A 22,727-nucleotide genomic window follows, 5' to 3' on the forward strand; every position below is an offset into this window, starting at 1 on the left:
GCGTATGTGATGAGTTTTGGGGAAAAAAAGGTTGTCAAGGCACGTGCAATCATTAAGCCCCCATGAAGCAGAGCCGAGGCTTGCAACAAGGACTATAGGGAACACTGTCAATGGTATGCAACAGAATAGAAGACTAGAGAGGTTCATTGGAGCTTTCACAGTAGTAATCGGAGGGCAGTATGCATTACTGACATTAGGAATGCTTTCTCTTCACTCTAGATATGCATCACTGCAACTTAGCACAAGCACTCACTTATGCTTGCACCTTGGGTTCCCTGTCAAAGCATATTCGAACAGGCCATGGAGCACCCTTGCTCCACACAAAACATACCAAAGATTGGCTACTCCTATGGTACTTTAGCCCATGTAATGCCACCATTGTCGCCTCACGTATGCTAGTGGTTAGCACCGTATAGACACATCCAAGGCAGATCGAACCCAAGTCTTTCGAAGAATAGACACACCTGCATGCAAAACACGGGATAGCTCACTCGTTCAAGATTGTGTGCACTAATGTATAATTGGTGCTAGTAACATACACAACCTTAAACCTCTGTCTCACCAACAATGCATCATGCTAGTGTCTTCCGCTGAACATGGCCCTATCAGTAACCAAACATTCAAGAGAAACATTCTTATACTGCTTCAACTAGTGAGTGTCCACCCATGGTATACCTGTGCTTTAATGTATGCACAGCTAGGCCATAGTCCCAAACACAATGCCTTGCCTGTGGTAGCCACCATGCCCACCAAGCCTTGCGTGTGACTTGCCACATGTCATGCCAAGGGGCCATGGCACACCACTCTTACTCAAAGTATCACCCACCAGGCCCTCAAGCCCTCACACAAGCTTGCCTCCACAGCACCAAAGTCATAACCAGAATCCGTACTGATTCTAATTCTGGCCTATCCAGCTAAGTCGATCCCCTTCCAAAAACTAGGGGGGAAAAAAAACATTTGGGCTGACTACCGATTTCTCACATCCTGACTGATTCTGATCCGTTCTGGATTGAAATTGGCCAGGACGACTCTGGATCTTGATTCCAGGCTAATTTAACCTTGAGCTAAAAAAAAAATCGGGGCAGATGTGTTTTAACATGAGAATCTACTTGTAATGCACCACCCACTTAGTGATCTTTAATTTTCCAATTTTTTATTTTTTCACTGGACAAACTCTCTATGAGTTATAGCGTGATACTGTCCGAAAGGATCCTGTAAACAAAATTTCAGTGCCATCCACATCTTTACACAGTAAAACGTAAGTGCTTGTCCCCCAAAAAAAAACTTTAAAACTGGCAATCAAAATTCAAAACAAAACGTAAAAACAGGAGCAAAATCTAAGTGGAATGAATCAAATCGTTGGCTAATTGCACAATAAATTCAAGAAAATACACTTTGCCCAAGTATAACCTAGCATTCATGACTCTTAACAATGTTTAGGAAAAGATCAAATCAGCCAGCTTGTTCCTTACAGGGCTTTCAAAGTTGATCTTGTCTCACAAATCTATAACCCGAGACAGCTTCTGGATTCTATTCAATAAAAAGTCACCTTGCTTGATAGTCGACTGATATAGAGCATTCTTGGCATCTGGCCTGTTTGTTTCTAGTACACCAGCGACTTTATCAATCTTGCAATGAAGTTTCCCCGCGGCGATGAAACGTGACAATTCCCTATAACAAATAGGCAGGCAATTAGATGAAGCAAATCCCTCCGACCAACTATCACCTTACAAATGGAGCAGTCTACAACCAATCTCTAGAGCTCTTACAAACCCCATACATAAAAACATCTCCCAGATATACAACTGGAAAAAATTATTGATAAAACAAGATTTAAAAAGACAAGCAAAAGGATACTTACATATCAATAAAATCCACAGTAACTCCAAAAGCAGTTGCCATGGCTTCCATGGTAACACTCTTATAAGATTCCAAAAACTGTGAATAAACTACAGTCCGAATCTCCCTCATATAAAACCGGAAATGGGGATGCAAATAACGATCCAATTTAATTTGCTCCGTCAACCCAGCTGATAGTCATACATTAGAAACAACAGAAACAGGGATCAAACAGCTAGAGAGAAACAAATATGCAACAACAGTCCTCTCACTGTAGGAGTACATGCACTCTATAAGTATGTAACAATTAGTATCAGAAGAGAACAAAGAATATAATAGCAAAATCCTGAACGGAGGAGAATCATCGACTCCCAAAACTAAATAGAAAGGAGAAAATGAAAACCATGACAATTATATCAAAAACAAATCAAAGACGACTTTGTTTTTCTAGATCATCCAGTCTCATCAGTAGCCCTTCACTTCCAATGGTATAAGCATATCATACAGGCATAACATCCCCTATATATTACATTTAGATTAGGGGGAAAAGACAAACATGATTCAAGACTGCAGCCCCAGAGGAGCCAATATAGCTCCTAGATGAGAGGTCTATCACCAAGAAGATTTATGAGGACAATTCTGATACATGAAAAGAGACAAAGTGATAACAAATCGCAAAGCCAAGAAGCCCACTGCAAGATATTAAAGCACACTTACCAAATGCTGAGTAGAAAGATTTGTATTGGCATTCATATAAAGAGTTCAGAAACTCAGATAGATGGGGGACTTTCTTTATAACTGTCAATATCTCAGGCGCATCCACCACCTTCGACAGATAAAAGTAACATCCTTTTTATCAGTAAGAACTTTCATTAAATGAAATTGATCTATACATTTATTATTAGGAATATAAATAGGTCTACAAATGCCTTCAAAATATTGCTTTAAGCTAGCACCAAGGAAAAGTAGCCAGTACTATGTGAGTATGTGTGATAGCAAAATCAAATATACCTTTTGCTTCAAAGAAACTCTGTCCAGTGTTATGATGCTCGTAAGGACAGTGTAGAATATGAAGGTGTCATAAGGAAAAATCTCATAAGTCGTGAATGTTGATATGGAATCTAGGAACAAGTCAGCAGCTTTCTTGAAGTTTCTTGTGGACATACAGTACAAACCTTCATATACTTTCAAACGGTTTTTCCTTTCCCAGTCACCACCTTCCTCAAACAATCTGCCACCAAAAAAGTGAGAAATTTTTTATTTTTCCTTTCCTTTTTTTCTAGCAAATAAAGACGACAGCAATATAGATTGAAAAGTACTAAGATACTACACTTACTTCTTCGCCTTATCCAAACTTTTGGCTATGAGATCAAAGTCCATGTAGAAAAAACCAAGCAGAAGTGTATAAAAAACCAAGTCCATCTTTTGGCCAATGGCCACTGTCTTGCTTTCAGTGACCTTAAGTTGCTCCAAGGCCTTTTCCTGTGGTTCATATAGGGGAAAATGACACTGAGCAAAAGATCTTTGAAACAATCAGGAAAACATCACTGAAACATAACAAGAAAACATGTAAGGTACCTTGTCACTGATTCGAATATATAGCAATGATTTTGCAAGATGGGCTTCTCGGACTTCACTTTCACCGAGGTTCTCTTCAGCATCTGCAATTCTGCATAAAAGGAACAAGAAGATTCATGTAAGTACATGAGATAACAGTATTCCAATAATCATGGCTTAGAGAGACAATACGAATTTTAATAGAGATTGCTACTAACTGAGATAGAACAAGGGACAGGCCTAAAAATACGTCAGAGAATTGGGGAAAAAAAGGCATGTACTTTCAGGATTAACGACCAATATAGCTAAGATTCGAGTAAAATGATTAATGTTACAGTTGATCTGTTGGTGAAGAATTTTCAAACATTCAGGGGATACTTGTTGTGCAATCATACGAAAAAATAAGGATTGATCATGTCAAAATCTCCATAGCCCCTTTATATAAAAATTAAGTTCCTATTGTGAAGGATTTACCCAAACTTGCAGTTTTCATCCTAATTTCATTTCCGAATTTGGCTTTAGATAGCTATGGGAATAAAACATCCAAAGTCCAAACACGACTAGTTTGGTAAGGTAGCATTTTATAGCTTACATAGATAAACAATTTAATCAGAGATCAGAAACTCACTTCTCATCAAGCTTCTTGAGCTCCTCGTCGATCTTCGAACGCATTGATTGTAGAACAGCCTGATCCATCTCCAATACATTATCGGCTGCTAGGGTTTCAAAGAGTAGAGCCATATCTGAAGAAGAAGAAAAGAGAGAGAGAGACACAGAGAGGTAGAGTAATGTAAACAAATTGAATGAAACAAAACGGAAGAATCGGAAAAAAGAGAAGTGCAGATATCTGGAAGAATTGGTTACCGTCGGCTTTAACAGAAGCAAGAACCTCCTCCCTCAGCCTGACCTTCTCAATGTCCGGCACATCCGGTTGCCTCAAAAGGAAGAGTTTATGAGCTAGAACCAATTGTGGCTGCTGCTTTCCTTCCTGCGCTTCCATCTCTCTCTCTCACTCTCGATCGATCGACTCAGTCGTCCTCAGGGTTTCGGTTCCTTGAGGAAGAGTAAAAGGTCTTCAGCAGGCCTGTCTCGACTGTTATAAACGTGATACTGTGTTTGGCAGAGTAGATAGTTTAAGTAAAGAAGCCAAAACTAGGAACTAATTACAATCGAGATCCTCTAATTAGGCCTGATTTGGTATAATTTCTATTTCAATTTTGGATTGATTTCTTGATATAGTAAACAAATAGATTTTTGGTCAAAAAATTAAAATTGTTTTGATTATATCAATATGAAATATTTCAAGAATAAAAAAATCCATTTGATAGTTCAAATTCTAAGAATAGATTCTCTATATTTCTTTGGGAAGGATGGTGGCGGTGGTGGCAACGGGGTAGTGGTGGTGGTGATGATGGTGACGTGGAAGTAGTCGGGGTGATGGTGGTGGCGGTGATGGCAATGATGGTGGTGGCGGCGATAGTGGTGATAACGGCAGTGGTGGCGGTGGTGATGATGGCAGGTAGTAGTGGTGGTGGTGGTAGCGGGGTAGTAGTGATGGTGGTGGTAGCGGGGTAGTGGTGGTGGTGGTAACAGGGTGGTAGTGGTGGTGGTGGTGGCGGTGGCAATAGTGGGAGTGGGATGATGGTGGTGGCGGCAATGCTGGGAGTGGGGTGGTGATGGTGAGACCATTAGGAGAAAAAGGGTGGTGTTTTATTTTTAGTATGAAATTACTACTTTGCCCGTGAAATTAACCATGTGTTCAATCAAAAGCAAGAGTGCTAAATCAAATGAAATAGATTTGAAACAACTCCTCGACTATTTCAGAATTTCTATTTCACTAAAATAAGGTGTAAAAATCAAACCAAACAATTTTAGAAATAGAAATCACCCCCTGAAATTAAAATAGAAATCATACCAAATCAGGCCTTAACTATGTACGACGGTCCTCATCTCAGTTTACAGCGGGACCACACCAGCCAACCCATGTTCTGATATGGGATTGGTCATTGGTCCCCCACTGTATGGTTCTGATCTTGCTTTACCAATTATTAGGCATTTACGTATCAGTATCAGTGGAGACCCAGTATCAATTCTTGGTTGATCCCATATCAGTGGATCAGGACGAACAAGGGTAAAAATATAAAAAATTAAGTTTTTGTTTGAAGAAAACATGATCAATCGAGACTGATACCAATGCAGATTACTAATACCCTCCTTGACACTAGAGCATTCAAAAGCTTTTGTTGCATTTGTTCATACAAACCTCAAACGACTTTCTAGCAGCTTATTATGTATTATAGCTAATCTTAATTTAGTTATAATTTGTTCTTATTTTTCTTAATTGTCATTCATCTATCTTAACATTCTCATTTCTATTACATTTAGTTATTAATTATATTATTTTTTTATTGCTCAACATTCAACTCTATGCATTTTTGTTGGTTGTTTAACTCTTCAATAAAATTTTCCTTTGAGTTTTAAAGTAATACATTGATCACTTAATGCTCTGAATGCACCACACCATTGCATCCTCCTAATTTTAATTGGTTGTGCAACATCATCGTATACTTCTTTTCTTTTTTTTATTTAGGGCAAATTTCACGGACACCCCCTATAACTATTCGAAATGACAAGTACATCCTAAATTTTGTCAAAATGGCAACCTTCCCCTTGACGTTAAGCAAGGTTACCCCCAAAATTAAAATGTCGATTTTACCCTCTTAGTAATTTAAATAAAAATTACTAAGATTCTATCATCTTCCCAAATCGAACTTCCTCATCATCGGCCACCACTGTCTCTCCGACCGCCACTAATTTCACCCAGAAGCCCATAAACAGGAAAGTACAACATGGTGAGCAGTAGCATCGCCGGCGACGCTCACTGCGACCGGAGAGAATAAATTCCGGTCACAAAAAACTCTCATTTCATTTCTTTCCATCTTCTCAACCGACATAGCAAATCAACGAGCTTACGCACATCGTTTTGAAACTCAGATTTGGAATCAAAGTTTGGAGCAATATGACCAACAGTAAGAATCATCCGAACCAATCGCATTCTCCGACAACAGCCATGGAAATTAAACCAGAAAAAAAAAATTACAAAAACCCAACAAAAATAAATTCAATTTTCTCTGTCAAAGTCTCTACCTAACCCCTCACAACCCTTTGTGTTTGTAGACAAAATTAGGGTTTATCTCTTCAAAAAAAATTCCTAACAAAGAGACTACTTTTTCTAGACTGAGATTTATAAATAGCATTCCATCGAAGAGTGCCAAGATATGAAGAGATAAGCAAAGAAAGAACAAATTAAACTTTAAGTGCTTCTTTTAGATAAGGAATGAGAAAGCGAACCTCCACTCCCCCCACCTTCCCTTTCCTTCTCAGTTCTTCTTCTTCTCTATAACACACTGGCTGAGGCAGAACCGAAACATGCCCAAACCAACACCCTATTGCATCTCTAGAGGCCATATAGGGTGTGTCAACTTTCACAATGTGTTCTGGTGGATTGCATCTAAATTTTCTTCTGGTGTTTTATAAGCTTTTGCTGTGTGTTGTTCCAAGTCAAAATAAGAATTCTTCCATGTAATTGCTAGCCTGGATAATGATTTTATCTTTTAGCTAATAAAAAAAAATATTGGAGCACTTCTTTTTCGTATATTGGTTTCTAGAACTCTGATTGTTCAATTCAGGAGTGCCGCACATCTTCGAGGAATATGATATCATTCTTGCTCAAAAAAAAAATAAAAAAATCTCTCCTGTTCATGTTTTGATTGATTAATATCATCATGGCAGTTTCCAGTTGCGCTAGGGTTCTTCCTTGTTCTTTTGATTGCCGCCCAGATCCCTATTTCACCGACAACCTTCGCCCTGAGATACCCTCGTTATCTTCTAGCAAAGCCCGTTCGCTTCCTTTCCACAGAGGATCATCACCTTCCTATCCCTTCTTTGGCTTAGGTTTGTCTTCTCTTATCCTCAAGTTCCCTCCCAATTTCGTCCGTCAGCTCAGCAACAAAGCTAGGGGGAATTGTAGCAACATCGGCGTGGCCCAAGTCGTGGCGGCTGCTTGGTCGAACAATCCTTCTTCTGCTGTACCTGCTTCTGCTACATCACAACCACCACCTCCTCTGCTTCTCCCAATTTCTAGACCGAGCATGAAAATCGGTCAATAATGGCATCTATTGCAGGTGGAGGAATTCTCTGTTCTTGCTTCTTCCACCTTCAGCCAAGCGAAAACGATGAAGAAAATCTGGTTTGTATTTGGGTTATTGGGGATTTAACCTTAAGGGTATAACAGGAAGTTCACCCTATGGTAAGGGTAATTTTGCCATTATAAAAGAGTTAACAGCCACTTAACTGCACAAACCTAACGAAGTGGACTAAGTTGAAATAAAAATATAAAATAAGGGTAGTCTGTGCCATTTTGACAAAATTTAGGGTGTCCTTATCATTTTGAATAGTTATAGGGGGTGTCCGTGAAATTTGCCCTTTTATTTATGATTGAACTTATAGGTACCTAAATTTTCACTTTGCAATATCTCTGTATCATCGATTTTTCATCACCTCATTTTTAGTCCTATTGTTACTAAAGTTACATACCATATATTATGTTTTGGACAAAGTTTTCCTCCACTAAGTTCAACCACCATCTTAGGATTCACAAAACCCCTTATAGGGGTTTAGTATTTTTCCCAAAACACCTTCACAATGCCCTCTCCCACTCATGCGACACCCATGGTGAATGGACTCCATTCATTACAGGTGGAGGAAAACTCGGTCCTTGTGTTTTTGTTCTACCTATCCTAAAATATTTTGAGTTTGATACACATAAATATCGTCCACCAATGGGTGGACTACACGTGGTAGAGGAGATCGAACCTGGATCGCAGGTCAGGCCAAAGCCACCGTGATTCACTGAGATCCAAACTTCCTATGACCGGAGCATTCCTATTGGGACTCAACTCTCCGCAAGGTAAGGAAACTCTCTACGTGAAAACCTTTCCTAACAAGACTCTCTGCGCATTTCTCCTACCATTCAAGACTCCTATCGAAAGTCACCTTCATACCCATAATCTCCTACTAGGAATTGGACTACTCCACAAACTATTTTATAAATAGGAAGGTAAAACCCAAGGTACATTACATTCAATCTTACGCATAAATCATTATCAAAAAAAAATAAAAATCTAAAGCATAAATTATCTCTTACGCATAAGTCATTATCAAAAAAAAATAAAAATCTAAAGCATGAATTCTCTCAAGTTATTGGTCTTTCAGCATCCCTACTGTTGTCTTTGTTGTTCTTGTTCTGGTCTATTATGTACATAGCTTCCCGTCGATACAGATTTCAATAGCAACAAATTACTATGTGCAAGTCTCCCCGTCGATACAAATTTCAACGACAACAAATTCCACAGATTCCAAGGTTGATCTGCATAATTCCAATTTTGCATTTATCAATTTTTTTGTTTCATTCACCACAATATTATCATTTAAAAAAAAAAAAAAAAAAAAAAGCACACAAAGGGATCTAATATTGAATATCTTTAATTAATTCGTTTATGATTACCACAAACAAATATGAGTTTAAAATTGAACCTAACGTAATTCAGTTATAATTAAGAATTCACCACCCTATTGCAAATAGTCTTTAAGTTTTAAACTAAAAGCGTATAACACATTAACACCACAAGCGATTTGAAATCCTCAACTGAAATTGTTTAAAACATTAATGATATATTACGTTCCTATAATACCACTTCGTTTCATATTCAAAATGTAAAAAGAAATAAAATTGCGAAGGTGTCATTTTCAATTATAATTTATTTTTTCCCAAAAAAAAAAAAAAATATATATTTTTTATTCTAATGACCAAGATAACCTTTGGTCTTTTTTGACCCTTAAAAGTTGAAACCCGGGCCCTTCAAAGTTCAAAGGAAATGGGGAAAGCCAGTATCCGACCCAAACCCAATCGGCTAATCATGAGTCCGACCCGGGTCATAACGGTTACAAAGTTTTTGACCCTGTTACTTTTTATTTTTCTTTTCCTGCAGATTTTACCCTGTTTCGTACTTTCGTTACCCCAAAGTAGGACAGTCAAAGGAGACTTCTGAGTAAAAGGCAGATCGTCGTTATGGTTTGTCGTTGCTTCTTCGTCTGTTGTGTATTATGATAAGCAGAATTATGCAGAGTGAGTCAGAGAGAGAACCATAACTGCAATGATACGTCGGAATTGCATAGAATTTGCAAAAGAAAGATTAAATATGAAGAGGAGAAACCCTAATACAGAGGAGGAAGAGGAGGTAAGGACGGAGATGGGGAGGAAGAAAGAAGGGAGGAGCTCTGTGACGAAGTGTGATTACAGAGACGAGCAGATCATTCCCCAGTGCCAGAATGGTTTGCATTACAGATGCGAATCTTGCCATGAACAGTTCTCCTCTTGGGGTGAACGGGCCCTCCATATTTTCCGGTTTCACCACCCGGTACTTACATCAACGCGTATGCTTCGAAACCCTAAACCTCTCTCTCTCTCCCTCAAAAACGTTTCATCAAATTGATTTCTTGTTGGTGGTTTAAAATTTTTATTTTTTTGGTTAATCGGTTTCCTATTCGTTAATGTGTTTGGACTCTGAACTCAAGAAGTTGTTGAAAATGTCAGTAAATTACCTGGAAAGAAGTCCCAATAAACATTTAATTGATGCCTTACTAAAAAAAGGAAAAATTTCTGCTTTACAAATGCAAGAATCTGGGCTTGCCGCTTGCCGGCTTGGGACGAGTCGGGTTGCAGATTGTACGGCAAAGAAATTTGGTCCTCGTTTGCCCTCGAAAGTTTTACGGAAAAGGGTCCCCTTCATTGTCTTAATTAATTGGGGGCAGTGAGATTTGACTCTCGACTCCTGACGTGTGTGTCTATGGCAATTCCGCGAAACTGCTCTTACTCGGCGACTTGGCTTGTGCTAATAGAACAACAATGCAGGAGCTGTGAGAGCCGAGGGGAGTATACGATAAGTGGAAAGGCATGCTCCTCGCTGTACACTCGCATTCGACAAGATCAAGAACAGCAGAGAGGTTCAGAGACAATCAACCAGCTTTTACTGTTCAAAGAAAGTCGCTTTCCTAAACTGCGTTTTCACTGAACTACGAGTTTCCGAGAGAAGAAGAGTTTGTTTCTTTCCGCTTCTGTGGGGTTGGGAGGGGGGGAGGGGAGAGAGAGAGAGAGAGTGGCGTTTGTTTTGTTGTGGTGACGTCGCAGTTTCTCGTATCGAATTCTGCTATGAAGCTACAGATGGCCAAGAGGAAGCTTGAAGCAGGTGGGATTGTTGAAATAGATGTCTCCTCTTCCGATTCAGGTGAGCTCCTCGGCGTTTGGTGTTCTTCACTGGTTTAGCATTTAATTTATAGGGTTAGGGTTTTTTGACTTTGCTACGAAATGAGTGGTATGCTGAGAGGCCTTTAGTTTCTCTTTGAATAAACATGATTAAGACATGGGGTCTTGAGGAATTTGCATGAGAAAAGTCGGTGAGGAATGATTTAGAGCTAGTTCAATGCGCTTTATAATGTTTGTTTCTGATCGGGCTTATTTTGTAGATTTTGGGCTTCATAGCTCAAGCTAAGAATAAAGCAAGGAAGAGTTTGTGTAGAATTATTCTTTACTATTCCATTGGGGATGGGAGCCCAAAAATTGAACATGCTGAACGGCTAGTATCAGTTAGGATGGAAAATATACGGAGGAATGTTTCTGATGTCAATTCTCTTTATACCCTTTTGAATTGTTTGAGATTACTCCTATGGAATTGAGTTGCCTTTCCTGGTTCCATCATCCTTAGGGAACTTGATAACTGGATGTAGAATTTACACACATGCCTGTTTCTGGCGCTCAACATTTCGTAATTCTCAAGTTCAAATAATGTTGATACAGTACATTTTTTTTTTAAGTTCAGAATATGGTCACACAGATTGAATATGGTGGAGGGTTGAAGAATAACCTTCCAGACAAGATTCCAAGAAAACCCAACTCAGACAGATAACCCAAAATTTGACTGAAAACTCAAACTCCTCAGAATAACACCCAACTCTAGGAAACAGTAGTTAATAAGAAGGATAAGAATCCCTCAAAAGTTGGGAATGATCCGATGAGTGGTTTGAGAGTAATTTGGGGGCAGAGATCCCTGAGATGGAGAACTGAAATTAAATTCAATCCAGCCAATGGATTGGTCTGAAATTTGGATCAGACCTCTGATTTAATAGTCTCAATCAAACACCCAAAACATTAGATTGAACCAATGGCTGATTTAAAACTAATTTTGGAATCAGTCTGAAATAGAAAGTTTCTGCAAACATGAGATTTTAAATACCAGAAACTACAGACCTCAGATGTGTCCCCCAAACCTGATCAAGTGCAAGCCTTACAGTGCCCTTGAAAACCCAAAGTTTGGGCTGGTTCTGATTAACAGATCAGTGTGGTTGCAAGACAACAGGAAAACAGGGGAGCTGCAAATTTTGAAGTCAAATAATAGGAGAAGGAATAATCGGTAATAATATAATTCCTTTATTAGCAAAGTAATCAGAAATTAATGCTTGATAAAATCAGATTTCAAAAGTCCCAGAAAACTGTAATCGAGTAACAGTTAATAGTACCTTATCTGTACGGAAAACAGAGCATGAACAAACAAGAAAACCCAGGTTTCCCTTGATGCAGATGCACAACCTTGGACAGACCCAAACCCACTTGGGTATTCAGACGGAGATGAACCCGGGTCCAGTTTGAGTCTTGGTTCTAGGAGGGTATTAGGAATGTATTTTATTTAGGAAGATAATATTTTATGCAGTTAATTTTAGAAAGTGGGATACATTTGCAAGTTTAGTGGGCGCGCCTTGGGCGTAACGATTAAGTTGCACTCTTGGAACAATAAGGTTGCGGGTTCAAAACTTGGAAACAGCCTCTCCAAGAAGCGGGGGTAAGGCTGCGTACATTTGCCCCTCCTAGACCCTGCAGTAGCGGGAGCGTCGTGCACTGGGTTGGTCTTTTTTTTTTAGGAATCTTAGGATTTTGTTTCCTTTTTAAAGTTTATTTCCAAATTTACTAGGTTTCCTTTGTTAGTTGGGTTTCCTTCTTTTAAATAGCTTGTATTAGGATGAAATCACAGATTGAATAGAATGGAATAGTGAAGTGTTATGAGTGCCTGCGTGGCCAAAGTGATTGTGCAATATTCTTCTCCCCTCCCTCCTACAAATATTCCCTTCTTCCCTACCGGCCCTCCACCTATTTCGTATCAGAGCCGAAGGATCCATCATCCTTCCGTTGCCATTATCTCTACTTTATCGAGACCTGAACCCATCCCCTTCCTCTATATGATCCCTTTCCTTTCCCCTATAATCCTCTCTCTCCATCGATTTCCACCGCAACAGCACCCCACCCCTTTTTGTTTTTCCCTGCTGTGACTGGCTGACAGCGAACGAAAAAAAAAGAAGGAAACTTCGAACCACTGAAACCCCATCCCCTTCCCGCGGCAATCCTCTCCCTCTCCCATCTCTCGCTGAAACCCTACCCTGCCCATCGATTTGATTACCATCGCCTTCCTTCCCCCCTCTGTGAACTGATCGAACAATCCCCCATCCCCTTTAGGGTTCCGCCATCAGCAATAGAAAGTTTCTGCAAACAGGAGAGAGTGGAATTTGTTTTGTCGTGGTGACGTCGCAGTTTCTCGTGTTCGAGTCCTTCTATGAAGCTACAGATGGCCAAGAGGAACCTTGAAGCATGTGGGGTTATAGAAATAGATGACTCCTGTTCCGATTCAGGTAAGCTCCTAGGTGCTTGGTGTTCTTCACTGGTTCAGCATTTAATTTATAGGGTTAGGGTTTTTGACTTTGCTACAAGACAAGTGATATGCTGAGAGTCCTTAGTTTCTCTTTGAATAAACATGACTAAGATTTGGGGGTCTTGTGGAATTTGCTTGAGAAAAACCAGTGATGAATGATTTAGGGCTAGTTCAATGCGCTTTATAATGTTGGTTTCTGGTCGAGCTTCTTTTGTAGCTTTTGGGATTCATAGCTCAACCTAAGAATAAAGCAAAGAAGAGTTTGTGTAGAATTATTCTTTACTGTTCCATTGGTGATTGGAGCCCAAAAATTGAACATGCTGAACGGCTAGTATCAGTTAGGATAGAAAATATACGGTGGAATGTTTCTGTTGTCAATTCTCTTCATACCCTTTTGATTTGTTTGAGATTAAGATTGTGGGGTTGAGTTGCCTTTCCTGGTTCCATCATCCCAAGGGAACTTTATAACTGGATATAGAATTTACACACATGCCTGTTTCTGGGGCTCAACATTTCATAATCGGGCCAAAGTCATGTTTGAGAAATAATTCTCAAGTTCAAATATTGTTGATACAGTACAAATATTTTTTTTTTGAAATTCAGAATATAGTCACAGAGAATGAATGTGGTGGAGGATTGAAGAATAACCTTCTGGACAAGATTCCAAGAAAACCCAACTCAGACTGATAACCCAAAATTTGACTGAAAACTCAAACTCCTCAGAATAACACCCAACTCTAGGAAACATTAGTTAATAAAAAGGAAAAGAACCCCTCAAAAGATGGGAATGATCCGATGAATGGTTTGGGAGTAATTTGGGAAATAGTGATCTCACAGGCTGAGATCCCTGAGATGGAGAACAGAAATTAAATTCAATCCAGCCAATGGATTGGTCTGAAATTTGGATCAGACCTCTGATTCAAATTCAATAGTCTAAATCAAACCCCCCAAAACAGGAGATTTTAAATACCAGAAACTTTTTTTTTAAGTTCTGAATATAGTCACACAGAATGAATGTGGTGGAGGATTGAAGAACAACCTTCTGGACAAGATTCCAAGACAACCCAACTCATACGGATACCCCAAAATTTGACTGAAAATTCAAACTCCTTAGAATAACACCCAACTCTAGGAAACAGTGGTTAATAAGAAGGATAAGAATCCCTCAAAAGATGGGAATGATCTGATGAGTGGTTTGGGAGTAATTTGGGAAACAGTGATCTCACGGGCAGAGATCCTTGAGATGGAGAACTGAATTTAAATTCAATCCATCCAATGGATTGGTCTGAAATTTGGATCAGACCTCTGATTCAATAGTCTTAATCAAACCCCCAAAATATTAGATTGAACCAATGGCTTTTTAAACTAATTTTGGAAATCAGAATTCTGAAATAGAAAGTTTCTGCAAACAGGAGATTTTAAATACCAGAAACTACAGACCTCAGATGTGGACCCAAACCTGATCGAGTGCAAGCCCTACAGTGCCCTTGAAAACCCCAAAGTTTGGGCTGGATGAGCCTGGATCTGATTAACAGATCAGCCAGAAACTAGTCAAACTGCAGATCAGTGTGGTTGCAAGACAACAGGAAAACAGGGGAACCGCAAGGTTTGAAGTCAAATAATAGCAGAAGAAATAAACAGTAAGAATATAATTTCTTTCTTGGAAAAGTAATCAGAGATTAATGCTTGATCAAATCAGGTTTCAAAAGTCCCAGAAAACTGTAATCAAGTAACAGATAACAGTACCTTACATGTACAGAAAATAGAGCATGAACAAACAAGAAACCCAGGTTTCCCATGATGCAGATGCACTACCTTGGACCAACCCAAACCCATTTGGGCATCCAGACGGAGATGAACTGGGTCCAGTTTGAGTCTTGGGCCTAGTAGGATATTAGGAATTTATTTTAAATAGGTAGATAATATTTTATTCTGGGGGTATCAAGATACCACTGTGCTGAGATATCTTATCTGTTTCTCTAGGAAAATGGATATCTCCAGAAAATATTTTCAGTTCAATCCTTTTTTTTCCCTGTCCACTCGGACCAATCTGCCTACTCGGCTTCTTGTATTTAAAGTGATTTGTGTATCTACTCCAATAATACTATTATTCCGTTCCATTATGGAAGAAGATCCGGGTAAGATATGCACTTCCTCGGGAATGAAAAAAAATCGGCCTAATTTCGTTTGCATTAGTCAATTTTAGAAAGTGAGAGACGTTTGCTAGTTTTAGAGTTGGTTAGGAATCTTAGGATTTTGTTTCCTTGTTAAAATTCATTTCCAAGTTTACTAGGTTTCCTTTGTTAGTTGGGTTTCCTTCTTTTAAATAGCTTGTATTAGGATGAAATCACAGATTGAATAGAATGGAATAGTGAAGTGTTGTGAGTGCCTGCATGGCCAAAGTGATTGTGCAATATTCTTCCCCTCCCCTCTAATGCGATTTCCCTCTCCTGCAAATATTCCCTTCTTCCCTACCAGTCCTCTACCATCCCACCCTTCAATCCAGACCAGAATCCCTCTGTCTGTAATGGTTTTTCACCCCTGAATCTGATGTAGATAAGTCACTTTGAGGGCTTATTTTATTGAAAATAAGTCTTGGGTTGAGTTATATATATGTGTTGGGCTTTCAATCCCATGGGTTTACTTTGTAATTGGCTAATTTAATAAGCCAAAAATATAGGTAGAAAGTAGGAAAACGGGATTTACTTCATTAGTTTAGTTAGATTCCAGTTGTGAGTCAGTTTCTTTCATTATTTTAGTTTCCTAGTCAATTTAGGATAACCTTATTAGTTAAGGTTTGGGTTAGGCCTTTCCTTTTTAATGTGTAAGTCTATTTTTGAGTCTTTGATATAAGTTTGTAAGCCAGCATTGGACACGAATTTGATTAATGAAATATTGGCTTGAGCCTTTGTGAAAATCCTGAGGGAGGATGGATGAGATGCCCAGGCTGAGATAGTTAACCCTCCCTTTCCCCATTCCCTTCCACTAGTTCTTGATTCCAAACCCTAGTTTCAGTCAAATCGAGTGCAAGAGTGCTACAAGCTTTGGGATTTCTTTCAACTGATTGTTACATCAATTTCTTGAAGATTACCACATCAATATCATTGCTGCTTCAACAGGTTATTAATCTGGTGGGATTATTTCTTTTGGTTATCTTTTGAGATCTCATCATTCTTATCCTACCAATTTTGAGATCCTATTGTTCTCTTGGGAATCCCATTGCTCTCTTTCTTGTTCTTTGGAGATTTTTTATTTGATCCTGCCTGGGATTAGACCTATTCTAGTTCTAGTCTTACATTAGAATCCCTCAGCTATGTTGCAGAGCAAACAAATTCTCAATTTCATCAATCTTAAGTCTGAGCCTTGGTTCTTACATTGTTTAAATAGAAACAAAACACTACGAATCCATTTCTGAATAGGAACTTCAAATCCTAATCAAGCAATTATTTAAACATAGTTTTTAAAAAAAAAACATTCTTAAACTCGGAAATAAACAGCAACTAACTAATAACTTAATTAAGCCCCAGGTGGGCTGAAATAGGCCCATGATTTGGCCTGGATAGAACCTAGCCGAGCTAGGTAGGAGCTATGATGTAGCCTAGGTGAAATAAATCTCACTTAGGACCAGGTTCTGTTTTAGGGTTGGCCGAATGGGCAGTTTAGGGTAACTAGGGCAAAATTAGGGTTAGGAATGGGAGATTGAGTTAGGGTTTTATTGGGTAATGGTCTGCAGGTTCTTAGGAGTCTATTAGGATAGGTCTTAACTAGGTTTGAATAAGAAATAAGAATTCAGAAATATTAGGGTTAGGGTTTTGGGTTTTCAGTTTTAGAAACTAGGCTGAAACTAGGGTTAAGGATGAGATTTAAGGGCTGAAAGTCAGGTCGAGTTTTACTGGCTGTGAGGGGCAGGTTCGGCTGTAATATGGTTGGGTTTTGATGGCTGGTTAAGTCTAGGCAGGTTTAGGGTTGTTGGGGTGTAATGGAGAAGAGAGGAAATTAGGGTTTAGTTGTTGAGATGAAGGCTGCAGGTTAGGTCGAGTGGAAGGTCTGCTGTGAGGGATCTGTGGTTAGAAGTTTAATGAAAACTGATGGTCAGATCTGTAGTTACGAAGAAATCCTAGTTAAAATAGGAGTTGCAGATTTAATGGAGATTAGGGTTATGGAAATTGATAGAGGATGTAGGGCTGGGTTAGGGAATAAGAAGGAAACTAATTAATTGCAGAATTCTGTAACAGCTTACTTGTAATAGAAGAACGTCAATGGCAGCAACTCGAAGAGTTTGATTGAAGAAGAAGAAGAACCTCCCGATCTGCGAGATGCAAGGAGTCGCTGGATTTCTCCAACCCTAGCCCTTGATATAATTCACTAGGGGTTTTGATATGACACACAAGACAGAGAAGCAGCAGCAGTCATGGCGGCAGCAGCAATAAGAAACAAAATTTCAAACATAATAGGTGGGGGAGCCTCCCACGAAATATCTATTTATAATAAAAGGGGGGGGGGGCAAAAGGCCTTACAAATAATCAATCTCAAAGCAAATCCTAGTCAGATTAGGAGTGGGAATTCCTAATCTGAATCCTAATCACAAACATAAAACAGAATAGACTTATACTCTAAATAGGAGTATAAGCTTAAACAAATAAAATAAAATAAAACACCTATCCCTCTAAAATCGTGGAGGGAGAACTTAAGAAAATAAATATAAAAAGACTGTTTTAACCCTATCATAAGAAAAGTAAAAAGGCTCCAACGAAAATCACAGCCAATTAAATCATGGTTTCGGCTTCTGCATCAAGCTGGACTCCCTCTTCTTCCTTCGGTCATAAGTCCTTAAGGGGTCTCCTCTGCATCAGAATGCTGGTAGCAAATATAGCGTTTGATGTTGTAGAATTAACTCAACTTGCAAATGGTTTACATATGCTATTTTTAGTCATATATGATGGGGTATTCTAATCACCAAAGGGGCTTAAAAAATCTCATTGACCTCCAGAATCGTAGGGAGTATATGAACCAAAACCAGGGACTGAGATTTAATTAAACAGAGAAAAAGGCAAGTCTGGTGTGGCCAGAATTCTGGTCAAGTGGCCTAGGAGAAGTGATGAATGTTTCAGCACAATCTGGTGTCCATCCAACGGTCCGATTTGAGTATATCAAGAGATTACCAAATTAGTAACTCGCTAAAAAATGGATTTTAGAATTAGTAACCACAGGGAAAACAGCAACTAATGTGTCGAATAATAAGTGAAATCAAAAGAGAAACCTCACAAAATAATAACTACTCAAATTTAGCAGTTAATAAAAATAAAAACCAGGTTCTGAAACCGAAACTGATGGAAAATAGAAATATAGGCTAAATAGAAAGTAACCAGATTTAGAAAGCAGTGCTAGACACAATTAGAAACTGATAAAAATAGTAACCAGCTGTAGAACTCAGCAGAACTAGTGGCTGCAGGTCAAGACAAGATGCATAGACAGGTTAGCAAGTAATTGCTAAAATTGATGACTTGATTCTGGAACTGAAATAGAGTAGAAGAGTTGGCAACCGGATATCAGAATTTGCAACTGATAGAAGACAGAACTGAGTTGCCATTATTTGTATATTTGATGCCTCAACAGGACAGAACAACACTAGTATGTACAGAAATCAAAGTATGCAGAAACTGACCTGAGAAGATGGAACAGTAATAGAAAAGAGAAAGAAGCAGAAGAATGATATGTTAGGGCTCTCACCTAACTGCGGAGAAGGAATCCCACCAATGCCAGCCCTGGCATCCCACCAAGGTTTCCCTACTGTATCCCACAATAGAGCAGTTTTGATCCCACAAAACCATGCTCTGTCTCTCATAGAACTCACAAGCTTAACGCTAAATTATTTCTGAAATCAATGGTAGTGGGTATGATCCCCTACTCTTCCCTACTCTTTGTTTATAACTTCACTGAAATAAGCAAAATACAAAACCCCTATGTATTGTAGGGAGTATCCCTTACAACTTAAGTCTCTCTTCAGAATAGAAGCTATTCTAGAACATTACAAAATAGAAACTAACTACTTAATCCTGTATAGGACTTAAATCCCTAATATTTGGCTTATCATTGGCCCATTACAACAGTAAACCCAAAAATTTAAAGCCCATGGTCCATACAACCTATTGGGCGCTCAAATTAAGCCTATTAATCCATTCTTGGTCCAATTTAATGGCCTGGTTTGCAAATGGCCTTCTTGTTCTTTTAAACTACATCAAGTTCAGAACCCAATCAAACATTTGGGTATCGTCATCTTAGATGTTTGCTCATTACTTGATCATAACACATCTGTTGTGCTGACTCCTCCATAATCCATATTGTTAATTCTGAAGAGGTTTGACCCTTCAAGTTGCTAATCTATATAAAGCCTACATCTTGTGAATACTTGAGACTTTGGAGTTTCTCATGTTTATGTTAATTAGTATATCTGGCATAATGTACTTGAGGATTATGCAATTTTAATTAGGGTTTTAGGTATCCAATGTTGGAGTGAAGATTAACAAGTGTTTTGGTTATGTTGTTCTAACAGAAGTTTATGAAGATCAAAACTCAAACAGTTTCTCATGCTCGCAGCAACCTGCAGCATGTAGTCCCGCACTTCCAGAGATCACCACCAGGCAAGCAGCGAAAGAGAGACGGAAATCTGAACTTACCTCCCTTGGCTTTTTAAATGCCTTTCCTCGTCGTGGGCGGTCTCAAAGAGGTGCTAGCTATGAGAATAGAGTTGGCAAGCAAAAACAGAGGCTAGATACTCATGTGTTTGAGTTCTACTTGGAGTGGGTTCTTTATTCCATGAATATGCAATGTTTAAAGCAACTTCTGCCTTGTGCATTCTGAAAATCAGTGTTTGGTTTGTGTAGGAACTTATGGAAGAGCTTTTCAGAAGATAAGAAGACCTCCTTCACATATCTTGACTGCTTATGGTTTTCATTGTACAAGGAAGAATCCACCAAAACAAAGGTGTTGACGTGGATCAAGAAGAAAAACGTTTTCTCGAGAAAATATGTTTTTGTTCCCATTGTTTGTTGGTAATTTTTCCCAACCTTTCTATTGAACATATTCTGCTTTGTATGGGTAGTGAGATTTTTAAACTATTTTTATTGCTGAGCTGAATTGTGGTCTTTAGGCACCATTGGAGCCTTCTGATCTTATGCCATTTGGGAGAAAGTCTGGAATCAAAGACCAGAACACCATGTATGCTGCTTCTTGATTCCCTGGAAATGACAAATCCAAAGCGGCTTGAACCTGATATACGGAAGTATGTAGCTTTCATCTGCTTTGATTTTTCTTTTTGGTCCCATTGTAAGTTCAAATAACTAAAAAATTCTTCACCTCCGCTGGGTTAGGTTTTTGCTGGACATTTATAGAGCAGAGGAAAGGCCAGAGAGAGAAGATTTAATTTTGAAAATACCCCTTTTGGTGCCTAAGGTATGGAAGCTACAATCTCTTGAAGGATTTTTTGATTCATCTCCCTGGATATTCATTTATTCAGATAAAACATATTGTTTTCAGGTGCCGCAGCAGAGAAATGGCGACGATTGTGGGATTTTTGTTCTTTATTTTATAAATTTATTTATAGAGGATGCTCCAGAAAATTTTAGCATTTTTGAGGGTTACCCTTACTTTGTAAGCTCTTAATTTCCTGATGTTTAATTGTATCAGTTATATTCTTTTTTAATTTAAATATTTCAAATGAATCAGAGCTATATCTCTTAAGTGAAATTTCCTTTGTGCTGCAGATGAGGGATAATTGGTTTAGTACTACTGAACACTTCGAGAATTTTTGCAAGGATGTCCGATCATCTTGCTGGTAAAGTATTGGTCTTTATTTCATTAATACTTTATTATCATTGCATACTTCAGCTCAGTAAATCATACTCATATTTAGGTGGATTTAGCCGAGTATATCAAACAACATAACTTAAACAACGTTCTCTTTCAAAAAAAAAAGGAAAAAAAAGTGAGGTACGTTTCTGTTGATTTTAGTTGTGGACATGTAATATTCGATATTGTGATTCGAGGGCATGTATTGTGATGTGTTTGTGTCATTTTGCGATAATGTTTGTATCTTGTTTATCATGAGGCAATGGCATTTGTAATATTGCCTTTCTTATTTTTTGGTGAGAGGGTACTGAGTAGTAAATGAAGGTCCTTCAAATCTGTCCATTGAGTTGCTTCTTCTCTGTGAGGCAATCCAAGAATTTTTACATGGATTTCAGGTTCCAGAGTATGGTATTGGTAATCCAGACCTCCCATGTCCTTCCACCCCCCCTCCCCCCCCAAGTTCACTGCAAAGTATTCATAAAAGCATAAGATGGAGGAAGCACCTATGGATGGAAGCGAGGAACATGCAAAAGGTGCATATGAAGGGCCAAAGGCCCTACAAATACAATGAAGTATGAAACAGTCTGGTGTAAGATCTTTTAGGTCAGGAGCTCTGCTGTGTCTTAACCCACATCCCCATCTGTATGCCTTTGTGAAATTTATTGAAATTCTGAGCATCCGCCTTGCAATGATTTGCCATGCAGCCTAGTATTTAAAATTCAGTTATTGGTTTGCATGGACATTTAAGAAAATGTTGTTTAACATCCATGTAACAATTGAAATTTTTTTATTCAAGTTCGGAGTGAGACACCTTGCCATGTATCTGTATGATGTGATTTTGCCTATTTTTTTAATCATTTTAGCTTCCACACCTTGCCATGTATATGTATGATGTGATTTTGCCTATTTTTTTAAATCATTTTAGCTTCCATTCCCCATCTCATTTCTTGATTGGATATTGCAGGAAAAAGAAACGGACATGAGTGGAACCTGTCATTCAGTTCATTCTTTAAGGGAGGTATACCATTGTTGTTAGGTTCATCATGTCCTAACCTTCTTTGCTTGTTCTTTGGTTTACTTCATGTCATACTATGTTCCCCACGAAGAAAAAGAGTGGGGGAAAGAATGAGTAACATGAGAAAAAAAAAACCCCTCAACAAGAAGAAAAAAAAAGGGGGTTTCTGTCTAACTAGAGTCTGAACCAAAACCTGTTACATATTTTGGGATATGGTGGAATGAAAATGTGGGAACAACTTGAGAGTATTAGAGAGATGAAGGGCCTACATGTGTGCAGCTTTCATCAGATCCAAAGTCACTTATTGCCTCTTGCACCGATGTGGCTATTCAGTTATCTTTAAATTGAGAAGCCCTCACAGATCATATGATGATCGTCTTCCATTGAAAAGAAGGGGGATGGTGAGCGTTTAAGAAAATTGTTAGAGTGAAATGGTAAGGTATTTTGAGCATGGTGGCTGTTTCTATCATGTATTGGATGGGTTGGTCATTATAATTGTTTGATTGATTGTATTGTTTCTGCTATGTTGCCCACTATTGATTGTTCAACGGTGCAAATTCTTCAAATGGAATTGATTCTTCAATAAAATTCCATAGTATTTATTGAGCATGGGAGAGGGTTCCTTGAAAGGCAGTGTGGTCCCTGCGTCTACA

General features: G+C 38.7%; 2 protein-coding genes across 10 annotated transcripts; one reads left to right on the forward strand and one right to left on the reverse strand.

Annotated features, from left to right (window-relative positions):
• Positions 1-1,381: 1,381 nt before the first annotated feature.
• Positions 1,382-22,260, reverse strand: LOC122655575 (26S proteasome non-ATPase regulatory subunit 6-like). 5 transcript variants are annotated; one of them, XM_043849793.1, is made up of 11 exons: positions 22,250-22,260; positions 15,650-15,661; positions 14,769-14,774; positions 4,261-4,410; positions 4,025-4,139; positions 3,418-3,508; positions 3,176-3,321; positions 2,851-3,070; positions 2,557-2,665; positions 1,862-2,030; positions 1,382-1,671 (listed from the first exon to the last, which is right to left on the reverse strand). In XM_043849793.1, exons 4-11 carry the CDS (start codon positions 4,394-4,396, stop codon positions 1,497-1,499), a joined length of 1,161 nt encoding a protein of 386 aa, XP_043705728.1. In that variant the 5' UTR covers positions 4,397-4,410; positions 14,769-14,774; positions 15,650-15,661; positions 22,250-22,260; the 3' UTR covers positions 1,382-1,496. The 5 variants fall into 5 exon arrangements, with proteins under 5 accessions (XP_043705728.1, XP_043705731.1, XP_043705730.1 ...); XM_043849796.1 differs by lacking the exon at positions 22,250-22,260 and adding an exon at positions 9,913-9,922; XM_043849795.1 differs by lacking the exons at positions 14,769-14,774; positions 15,650-15,661; positions 22,250-22,260 and adding an exon at positions 9,914-9,930 and having other exon boundaries at positions 4,261-4,413.
• On the forward strand, positions 9,705-22,121 carry LOC122655577 (probable ubiquitin-like-specific protease 2A). 5 transcript variants are annotated; one of them, XM_043849801.1, is made up of 9 exons: positions 9,705-9,891; positions 19,765-19,892; positions 19,928-20,011; positions 20,096-20,263; positions 20,362-20,493; positions 20,582-20,663; positions 20,748-20,861; positions 20,975-21,045; positions 22,024-22,121. In XM_043849801.1, exons 1-9 carry the CDS (start codon positions 9,787-9,789, stop codon positions 22,040-22,042), a joined length of 903 nt encoding a protein of 300 aa, XP_043705736.1. In that variant the 5' UTR covers positions 9,705-9,786; the 3' UTR covers positions 22,043-22,121. The 5 variants fall into 5 exon arrangements, with proteins under 5 accessions (XP_043705736.1, XP_043705734.1, XP_043705732.1 ...); XM_043849802.1 differs by lacking the exon at positions 9,705-9,891 and adding an exon at positions 10,602-10,742; XM_043849799.1 differs by having other exon boundaries at positions 19,765-20,011; positions 20,975-21,050.
• Positions 22,261-22,727: the final 467 nt, after the last annotated feature.

Source organism: Telopea speciosissima, chromosome 3 (genome assembly GCF_018873765.1).
Source record: "Telopea speciosissima isolate NSW1024214 ecotype Mountain lineage chromosome 3, Tspe_v1, whole genome shotgun sequence".
NCBI lineage: Eukaryota > Viridiplantae > Streptophyta > Magnoliopsida > Proteales > Proteaceae > Telopea > Telopea speciosissima.

Bases quoted from the DNA above. Each gene is read 5' to 3' on its own strand.
- LOC122655575 (XM_043849793.1), bottom strand. From the start codon at position 4,396: ATGGAAGCGCAGGAAGGAAAGCAGCAGCCACAATTGGTTCTAGCTCAT. The intron at 3,322-3,417 runs GTACCTTACATG...TATGAACCACAG, and splicing joins ATATTCGAATCAGTGACAAG to GAAAAGGCCTTGGAGCAACT. The intron at 2,031-2,556 runs GTAAGTGTGCTT...TATGACTATCAG, and splicing joins ATCTTTCTACTCAGCATTTG to CTGGGTTGACGGAGCAAATT.
- LOC122655577 (XM_043849797.1), top strand. From the start codon at position 9,708: ATGGGGAGGAAGAAAGAAGGGAGGAGCTCTGTGACGAAGTGTGATTAC. The intron at 9,892-19,764 runs GTATGCTTCGAA...TTGTTCTAACAG, and splicing joins CCCGGTACTTACATCAACGC to AAGTTTATGAAGATCAAAAC. The intron at 20,264-20,361 runs GTAATTTTTCCC...TGTGGTCTTTAG, and splicing joins TTTGTTCCCATTGTTTGTTG to GCACCATTGGAGCCTTCTGA.